This window comes from Chenopodium album, chromosome 22, assembly GCF_948465745.1.
Source record: "Chenopodium album chromosome 22, dcCheAlbu1.1, whole genome shotgun sequence".
NCBI lineage: Eukaryota > Viridiplantae > Streptophyta > Magnoliopsida > Caryophyllales > Amaranthaceae > Chenopodium > Chenopodium album.
Window position 1 is genome coordinate 26,398,109 of NC_137855.1, and position 10,982 is coordinate 26,409,090.

A 10,982-nucleotide genomic window follows, 5' to 3' on the forward strand; every position below is an offset into this window, starting at 1 on the left:
TATTGGTTTCATAATGTAGTGTCACGATCAATTAATTTGAGCCACATACGTATTCAGATTGTCCATATTGATACACATAACCCCTATATCAATCTATAAATAATACACATAATTACATAACTTTTATACTGAGCAAAATAAATATAATACACCTTTCCCCACCCTCCCTCCCTCCCTCACAATCTCACATACACCTAAATATCATAAAGATTAATAGCAATGTTTTTTGAAAAAAGCTCAAGTTCAAGTTCCTCAGAAGAAAACCCATATGAACAAATTGATGAGATTATTAATAATTTTTATACTCATCATATACCTATTCTAGTTCAACCCCCTCCATCTCACATATATCAGTGAAATGAAAATATAAATGATGAGGTAGAAGAAATTAGAAAGGATAGAAATCGTGAAGAAGGCCATGAATGCCTTTATAACGATTACTTTGCAGATAATACAGTGTACAACAGCAGCATGTTTTGTCGCAGATTTCAAATGCGCAAACATATTTTCCAACGTATCATGGATGATGTTGTTGATGGCGATGGCTGCTTCCAACAAAGACCAGATGCCACTGGAAGTTTGGGGTTGTCATCTTTGCAAAAATGTACAGGGATTATAAAAATGTTAGCTTATGGAATGACCGCAGATCAAGTTGATGAATATTTACGACTAGGTCAAACAACTAGTAGAAAGGCGTTATCAAAATTTTGTGGAGGAATCATTAAGCAGTTTAGTGAAGAATATCTGAGGAGACCCACAGACGAAGACTTGCGAAAGATCCTCCAATATAATGAAAGTCGTGGGTTCCCACGTATGGTAGGAAGTATTGATTGCATGTATTGGGAGTGGAAGAATTGTCCGGCTGCTTGGAAAGCTCAATATCAAGGATATCATGGCACGACTACCCTTATCCTCTGTGGCTGGTCAAGATCTATGGATTTGGCATGCATATTTCGGCATTCCAGGTTCGTGTAATGACCTAAACGATTTGTATCGTTCGCTTGTTTTTGATGATGTACTACATGGTCAAGCACGCCCAATCCAGTTCATGGTAAATGGCCATCAATACAACATGGGCCATTACCTAATTGATGGTATTTACCCTAATTGGGCTGCATTCATCCAAGGAATTACTCACCCACAGACTAATGAGCAAAGATTATTTGCGTCAAAGCAAGCGGCAGCTCGCAAAGATGTTGAACGAGCTTTTGGTGTTTTACAATCACGATTTGCAATAATTCGGCAACCATCTCTTGCTTGGGATAAGGATATATTGAGCAATATCATAATGGCTTGTATAATTATGCATGACATGATAGTGGAGGATGAAAGAGATACATATGTTCGTTATGATAGTCATTCATACGAAAACGTAGAAGGTCAACAACAAGATCGAGCTAGTACAAGTGTCGCAACGGTGAATAATGATGAATTGTTCCTATACAATGTGACACGACCATACGACTTGGACTCTTATTTGGCAAAAAGAGATGCATTACGTGATAGGCGCACACATGTAGCTCTAAAATCGGATTCAATACAACACATATGGCAACGATATGGACGAAACAATCAACAATTATGTGTTGTTTCTTTTAATTATGTATTTTGCTTGATATAATGTTGTTTAATTTCTAGTCATCAATGTGTTGCTGAATGTTTAGCTTGTAATCATGTACCATTAATTATCTATTGCAATCCGTTAAAAATATGTATATAGTTCACTATATTACAAATGATAATTTTATATCAATGGATAGAAACAACTTAATCCTTTTTAAAATGTAATAAATTTTTTGTTGGTAATTATGATTAGTTTGACCTTTTATTTTAATAATTTTTGTAAATATCTTAATTGTAATTAGATTGATTAAATAAGTTGTTTAATAATTATATAGAAGTAAGATGTAATGTATATATGAGAGAGAAAGTGTGGTGGGGTATAGTAAAAAGTATGAGAGAAGGCGGAATGGTATACTTTTTCTATACCATAGGTGGGATACTTTTTGGAGAAAGTATATTGTTTTATGGTATAGATGATGTGGAGGAGTGAGAATGTGGTAGAGAGATAGAGGGATGGTATAATTTTTATACTATGAGTGAAGTTGGTCTTATGATGATGATCGTTATTATTGTCATGTTCCTTGATATATATTGTTGTTATTGCCTTGATCACGCCTATTATGCATGTTTAAAGGAAATTTGTACTTGAAATCACGCTTGATAAGATAATTAATAATTTGGTTTAGGCTAATAAATTTGAATTCAAGTGATCGCCAATAATAGTTTTATTTGTGCATTAAAAATCAACCATCATAAATTAAACAGGTTTAGGGTTAATTAATGATTGCATGTTTGTCAGAAAGCGCACATGAATATGAGTAGAATAAAGTAGAGACCTATTTTATAGGGCAAGTTCTCTCTCTTTTAGATTGGATTTGTAACCTCATCCCTGAACACCCGTCATGGTTCCAGACCTATTGGAGTTGACGATCTCATGGATCCTTAAGGGGTGTAACCTTCACCCTGTGAACGGTTTACAAGTTTCTAAAACTTGTTGGCCACTCTTTTGCTTTTGTTTCCTTCCCTTTGGACGCCACCACACTTAAGTGTATGATCACAGTAGGGTTCAAGTTTGGGATAATGCTTGAAATATTCCCTACAGTTTATGGCGACTCAACTGGGGAGGATTTCTATTTTAATTCCTGAAATTTATTTTGGCAATGATTTAAAATGAGCGAATGAGACTCGAAAAGTTCTAAATACTTCATGTGCGTAATTTGTTTAACATTATTGTCATATGCATAAAAAAGGTCCTCATTGGAAAGACCATCCGTAATAAGTCAAAAACATAGGATTTTTACAAATAGGAAATTTGAGAAATATCTTTCACAACTAGAATCGAAATAATACTGCGAAAACTGAAAAATTCTAAGAACACAGAAAGCTGTTGAGGCATGTAGGAACTAGCACCGAGAAAACAAAGCCAGCGCCTTGCGATGGCTCTGTCGTCTGGCAACAGGGTCATCTCTAGGCGACGACAGACTCTGTTGTCTCGCGCCAAGTTCTTCCAATACCGAGCTAGAACTCTGCCTTCTTGTTTTGACTAGTTCTAGCACTGTTGGCTCGATTCTACTTCCTAATTGAGTTTTTCTCTCTTTTCTAAAACCCATATGTGCTCTACATATAGCCATAACCCTCTAGAGGTTCACGCTCCATCTACCTAATCGAACGCTCCTGGCAACAACGGGTACATCCGAGTTTGTGAATTCATCCAACCTTGGAAGCAAGTTTAACCTGCAGGGTCCCATCCATACGCGCCAACCCTTCCAAAGGTGAGGCTTCCGCGCGATGCATCTGGACTCATAACCATGGATCCTCTTTAACTAACCCTTATCCTTGAACTTTAGAGAACTAGAGCCATGGTTAGGTTGCAAACTCATTGCATCATATTGTGCTTACTTGACTACTTGTGCATTCTTTGCTTGTGCGTAACCTATGTTTGTTTACACTAACCGTTTGTTTGACTTGTTATTGAGTCTTAATAAACCATTAATGACTAAAAGGATTTTGCTTAATTAAGTAATTTGAGTAATTAATGTCTAATTAATTAATCAAAACTGACTTAGTACGACTTTAGGCCTATCCTTTTAGAGTAAAATACTAAAAACAGTCCCAGGCCGATGTTCCAGCAATGGCGCAAAAGTTTGGACAGTGGCGCCAAACACTGCTGTGCAATGCCTGGAGACAACCTTGTCGTCTAGCGCTGCACTTGAGTGTGCAGCGACAATCCTGTTGCTTTAGCGACAGTCCAGTTTCTTGCTCGAGTCATCACGACAAGTCTAATAAATAGTTTATTAATCAGTTTGACCAGTTTATTAATGGTAGTAGCTGCGTTTAGTCCTTATTTGAGTCTAAGAACTTAGTCCCATGGTCATACACAAGAGTCAAAGCATGTCACTCGCACTCACTAATAAAACACACACTTAATATGCATGTTACACCTTGACCATGTCTAGAGAGTCTTGTATGCGCGTTTTTTCCGTCATTTTTTTAGGGGGGGTAAGTCGGATATTAATCCTCCAATTAAACCACACTTGTTTGAACCCACATACTTGATTCCCAAAAATATGCACCCTATTTTTACTTTTTTTGCTTTCTTATAAACCAATAAAGTCAAAGTCAATTTGAGTTAACTCATTAAAACAAGTAAAATGGTTTAATTTACAGCGCGTGGTCAAGAAAGGAAGGGCATTTAATCAAGGACAACACCTTCGTTCAAGTTCAACTTTTTAATAAACTAGTTAGTCGGAAAAGAAAAGCTTAGAAGATAATGGCAAGTCAAGAAGAAGTCAACGAACTTAGGAAGGATGTGGCTAACATAACTGAGGTGTTGAAGGCTTTGACCCTTTAGATTAATGATCCTGCAAGGCAACAACAAATGGAGCTTATGCAAGAAAGCTTGAGCAAGCTCTCTAGTGACTATAGGTTCCAGGGTATTAGCTCGCAAGGGGTCTCGATGGACAAAGAGCTTCTTCCGCAGAAGTTCAATGCCAACGACATCCCTAGGTTCAAGGCAACAGACAATCCTTACTTGCACTTAAGAGCTTTTGAGACTATAATGAATATTAAGGGGATTGATAGGAAGGTCTTCCATTGTTTGTTCTCTTTATCTCTTGAAACCGTTTGTCAACAATGGTTCATTTCCCTTGACAAGGAGAAACCTCTACTTGGGATTCTATTGTAAACGATTTCATTGATAGATACAAATGTAATATTCAAGTTGAAACTGATCATAGGGAATTTGAAATACTTAAGCAAAAAGAGAATGAAGGTTTTACTTCTTTCTTTAATAAGTGGAGGGAAACATCCGCTAAAATGATTGAGGTACCTAGTGAGAAAGAGTCAGTGACGATGTTCATTAAGAACCTCCAAGAAAAGTATCTAAGCATCTCAAGTATCAAAACAACTTGCATACTTTTTAAGGCCTCTATGACATTGGTATTAATATTGAAGACGAACTTGCTAAACAAAAAGCTGCTATTAATAACTCTAACAGTGGCTGGAGAGGAAATAAGAACGACAGTCCTTCTTCTTCAAAAACCACCCACTCAAACAACGTTAGCACCTTTGTTCTGAATGAAGTCCTCGCTATGAACAATCAAGGACAAAATCAACCATTTAGAAGGAACTTTACTCCTATTGGTATAAGTTATGACACCGCACTTGACCGTCTACATTCAAAAGGTCTTATAAATCCTATTGGACCATTTGGGGATCCAGCAGTCGAAAAGAGGACGGCTAGCAGGAATCCCAACGCACATTGCAAGTATCATCAAGGCAGGGGCCATCTCATTGAGAGTTGTTGGAAGCTAAAATAAGCTATCCAAGACTTAATTGATAACAATAAACTCCCATTGCCTCCTGCAAGCAAGAAGGCAAGTATCTATAATGCACCACTCTCTAACTCCTTGGCTATTTTTGATAAAGAAGACCATGTCGACCCATCATCCCTTATTAAACCAGTCGAAGAAACTCATGCTATCAAAGAAGAGGAGGACACCTTACATGATTCCATGAGTGATTAGGCTCCAAGTAAGCAACTTGCCACTTCGGAAGAGGCTTTGCTGATTATAAACATAATGCAGAAAACAATAGACTTGTGTAGTGAAGTTCTTAAGCGAACAGAATTAGAACAAAACAACCATGTCAGTGACAAGGTTACACCCATGGAGAGGAAGCCATTTTCTCTCCAAGTAATCGATACACCCAAAAGGAGTAATAAGCCATACACTCCAATTGGTACTTCCTATGCCAAGATGTTCAAAGTGCTCTCCGAGAGTGGCAAGCTCAAATATTTCAAAACGAGACCATTTGAATCATTGAAGAGGACAGAAAGGTTCTATTGTCCATATCATCAATCAGGGGGACATACCATAGAACATTGTTTTAAATTCAAGGAATTAATTCAAAAGCTGATTGATAATAAGAAGTTAGTCCAAATTCCACAACAAAATATGTTAGTATTAATGGAGTTTGGGACAGTGATGATGAAGACGTCTACCTCAAAGATTTGGAGGAAACCCCACTTTCCACAATATATCCAGTAGACGATATATGGGATGAAGAAGATTCACCCAGAGATGTTGCCACGAGGTCTGGGAGAATGCAACCTCCCATCACCGCACAACCTATTCCTACTACACAAAAAGTTCCCATACCTATCATAGAAGACAACTATATATGTTGTCAAGCAATCAAAAAAGACTAAGGTCGAGATGAATGTATGGAAGCTTCTAGCTACATCTCGAGAAAATAGAGTCTTAGTAATGGATGCTTCAGCTAAAGTAGGAATAGATTCTAAAACCAATCCTGAGGGGTTGGCTAACTTTCTCACGAGTGATCTTCCAAGTCCCATTAACTTGATCACCTTTTCTGACAAGGATCTACCTCCGGAAGGTGATAAACATAACAAGGCTCTAAACCTCACAGTAATCTTCAAGAGAATGAATGTCCCAATGACTCTTGTAGATAATGGATCAGGAATTAATGTTTTTCCACTTTGAACTGCAAGGATGTTAGGGATAAAGGATGAAGATTTGTCTCCATCACACAAGGAATAAGAGCCTACGACAATACTCGTTGCCAAGCTCTTGGAAAAATTATTATGAACATAACAGAAGAAGTGATAGAACATGCTACTACTTTTCAAGTAGTAGATATTAAAGCATCTTTCAAGCTATTGTTCGGACGCCCTTGGCTTCATGACCTTAAGGTCGTCCCTTCATCCCTTCATCAACATGTAAAGGCTATAGTTGGAGGGATCCCTATTACAATCGATGCTTCACTTATGAGAATCAAAAGTGTTGAAAATCCAATCATCAATGTGGAGCACGATGAGAATGATGAAGACTTGTGGGGCTTTAACGAAGAGGTCTCCTTAATCGAGGAAGAAAAAAGGACCCCTTTTTGCTATGACACTCTAACATGATAACAAATGCAATTCTCTTAAAACAGAGACACTTTTTTGGAATGACCCTTGGAAAGAAAAAGGAGATAGCAAAACAAATGGGACTACCTGGCCTCCCTAAATTATATACTTTTGGACTTGGTTTCGAATCGACTCTAGAAGATCTTAAGCGAGCCCGGGAAAAATCTAAGGCGCATAGGAACGCTTGTACCTAAAAGAAAGCAATCCCAATGGATCACAACCCTCTTACTCTTAATGGACAATTTATAAGAGAAGGAGAGGACTATCCATGTCATGGATTTTCAAAACCCTTTGTCGTAAATGGCATAAGGCAACCTGTGTTTGAAATCTTTCTAGATTTTAACTTTTTAGATGAATTCCCAACTACTATCAATAAGGAGAAAGCACCCCCATGCTTTGACTTTCATGTCATGGGACTTCTCTTTGGACACGAGAAGAATAAGCCAAAATATATAGAGGATAACTCCTCGCTCATTCAAAGGGTTCTATAAAGTGAAAACTTCGATCCTTCGAAGCTTATCACTCCAGTAGAGGGTTTAATGCAAGGATGGCGCAAGACCGTGAAGGTGACTACTCTAAGTGGAAGAAAGATCTCCGTAACAACAGGACAAGGACCAATGTTTGAAGAGATGTCTGAGTTAGAGTCCGAGTCAGAGTCTTTCCCTATCGAGTCTTCTAAGTCCTTAGCTTATAGCAGATAGACTATTAGCCGGACGGTGGATTAGAGTTGCAAACCTTTAGCACTTGTCGCATTTCTTTACCATTTGCCTTGCGTCCGTATTGAGAATGGACCAATAGTACCCCGGGTGGGTAACTTTCTCAGCTAGGGCGCGTCCTCCAATATGCGACCCACAATGGCCTCGGTGAACGTCATCCAACACATCATGCCCCCTCTCCGGAGTCACACACTTCAAATAGGGTTTCACAAAAGCCCTTTTAAAAAACTCCCCGTTTTTCATTTCAAACCAGGCTGCCTTCTTCTTTATCAGTCAGCTTTCTTTCGGATTGTCCGGGAGAATTCCGTCCCTTAGGTAGGAAATAATTTCACCCATCCAAGTTAAGCTTCTCAATGATCTGAATGGGCTCGGCATCAATACTACGCTTCTCTTTTACTTCCCAAAACACCGATCTGGGAGTGTCACATGATGCCGAGGATGGTAACTTAGAAAGCGTGTCCTCTTGATTATTTTTTGAACGTGGGACCTGCTGCAAAGTAAAATATTCTAGGCACCCGACCTCTTCTTTAACCATTTGCATGTACTTCATCATGGCTGGCTCCCTAGCCTCAAAGTCACCATTCACTTGGCTGACTATCAGCTGGGAGTCCGAGCAAGCCTCAACCTTAGTTGCCCCGGCCGCCCTACACATTCTTAGGCCGGCCAACAGAGCTTCATACTTAGCCTCGTTGTTAGAAGCTTGGAATTGGAACCTCATTGCATATTCAAACTTATCTCCCTCAGGAGACTGACATATAATACCAGCGCCACACCCGGTAGCTGTTGCACTACCATCCACGCACACTTTCCAGATCTGGTCTCTAACCGGCTGTAAATCTGGCCAAGTCATCTTAGCTAAAAAATCAGCAAAGGCTTGCCCCTTGATCACTTTTCTTGTCTCGAACGTAATGTCAAAGCCTCTCAGTTCTAAAGCCCACTTATGCATGCGGCCACTAGCTTCTAAAGTTGCAAACGTCATCGTTAGAGGTTGGTTTATGTAGACAACTATTGAGTGTGACAGAAAGTATGGCCACAGCTTCTTCGAAGCCATATACAACGCTAGGCCAAACTATTCAACGGGAGGATACCTAAGTTCGGCGTTACATAATACGTGACTGATAAAATAGACTAGAATCTGGTGGCCGTCCCTTTCAACAAGCAGGACGACACTTAAAGAGTGTTCAGAGATGGCAAGATACATGTATAACTTCTCATTCTTGAGTGGACTGACGAGCCAAGGCAAAGTATGCAGATGACTTTTTAACTGTACGAATGCTTCCTCAACCTCTTCTGTCCACTCAAACATGGCTTTCTTCTTGATGGTTTGGAAGAAATATCGGCACTTATCCCCTGACCTTGACAAAAACCGACTAAGCGCTGTTATGCAACCGGTCAGTCTCTGTACCTTTTTTATCGTTCTTGGTGACTTCATGTCCAAGACGGCTTAAATTAATTCAAGGTTAGCCTCAATTCCACGCCGATCAATCAAAATCCAAGAAATTTTCTGGACTCAACACCAAAGACACATTTCTTCGGATTTAACATCATCTTATGCCGCCTGAGTTCGGTAAAAGTTTCTCGAAGATCCGTTAAATGGTCGGCTGGCTCTTTTGACTTGACAATCATGTCATCAATGTACGCTTCCATGTGCCGGCTAAGCTGATCTCTAAAGACTGTATTGACAAGTCACTGAAAAGTAGCAGGGGCATTCTTGCGGCCGAATGGCATAACTTTTTAACAGTATAAGCCCTGCTCGGTCACAAATGCGATTTTCTCTTGATCTTCTTCCCATAGAGGAATTTGATGGAATCCGAAGTATGCGTCCATGAAGCTCATTAGGGCATGCCCAACCGTGGAATCAACCAAGCGGTCGATCTAGACCCTGAGAGACCTTTCGTGCGGCCAATAAAATGAAGTGTTCCTAGCGTCTGTTGCGTTGGTTGCTTTGTTCAAAGTTTTCTTTGGAGTACCATCTCCCTCTTTCTTGGGCGGCTGCCTAGAGGTAGAAGCTCAGCTGCTCTCAAACTCCTTTCAAAGTTTGTTGAGCGCGACCTGCAAAGAAGCACCAATAATTGGAGGTTCCTTGGCCTGCAAAGAAGCAGCTTGTTGATGATTGAAAACGGGGATTAAGGACCTTATTTATAGAAAAAAATAGTCCAGAAATCAATAGAAAAAAGATCAAATTCGACTCGAATAAAATAGCTTCTATCGCGATACGACGGGAATCACGCATCGTGACAAGCCTTGTCGCCAAACGACATCTCTGTCGTTTGGCGCTGATTAAAAGACAAAACGCGCTTTTGTGCGGAATCCTTTTCTTAATATAATTAAGTAATTACAATCCATGTTTACTAGTTTTAAAATCAGATTTATCATAATAAAACACTTATTTTATTCCGAATAAAGTTCTTTATTTTCTGAATATATAATTATTAATCCCAATTCCATTAGAATTTAAAAGAACGTTCTAGATTAATTTAGAAGATTAAAGTCAATCCTAATTGTTTCGGGTGATTTTTTGATCTCCTCGAACACTAGTCTCGTTCTCCTGACAAGTAGACTCGGACACCAGTAAAATGAACGAATATTCCCTTACTAGAATATTCGCCTCCGACGATCAAGTTACTGATCGGAAACGAAAAAGCTATTTAATGTTATGTCACAATGCACCTATCCCATCATAAATGATTGGGGTATTTATAGGGGTGGGGGTTTGTGCCCCTTTAGGGTTTGTACCCAAGAATTCGGTGACCTGATTGGCTGTGCAATCAGGCGATGCCACGTGTTAGACGAGGGCGACACTTTGCGGCTTTCAATATTATCTCTCGGGATTTGGGCCCTGCTGTAAGAAGGGCCTCTTTTGCGCTTATTTCGGGTGCTCTTTTGAGCGTTAGACACACATCATCTGAAAGGAATATTCTCCTTCAAACAAGTGTATTATTCTGATAGTGGGTTCAGAATTATTAGAAAGCTAATATATGCAGTATGGTCAAGTGATCAGAATGCTTGGGTTGAGGCCGCTTGCGATCAGTAATATTAATGCCTAATTAATATTACAACTTAATCTTATCTGAATCCTTCGGGTCACACCCAAGCAACCAACGAGCCGACACAACGAATCAATTCAGAAGGAATTAATGAGTCGACCAAGTAATAAATATTTAAACGTCGGAAATTCGAGCTTAAAGCGTCGAAACCGAGCGTCGGAAGTCGATTCGAAAATAGTAACAGACGAGACGTGCAAATATTAATAAATCAACACATTTTCCAAAATA

General features: G+C 39.3%; 1 protein-coding gene across 1 annotated transcript; it reads left to right on the forward strand.

Moving 5' to 3' along the window:
* Nucleotides 1–519: 519 nt before the first annotated feature.
* On the forward strand, nt 520–1,621 carry LOC145604113 (uncharacterized). Its single transcript, XM_081660062.1, has 2 exons — nt 520–823; nt 966–1,621. Exons 1-2 carry the CDS (start codon nt 520–522, stop codon nt 1,619–1,621), a joined length of 960 nt encoding a protein of 319 aa, XP_081516188.1.
* Nucleotides 1,622–10,982: the final 9,361 nt, after the last annotated feature.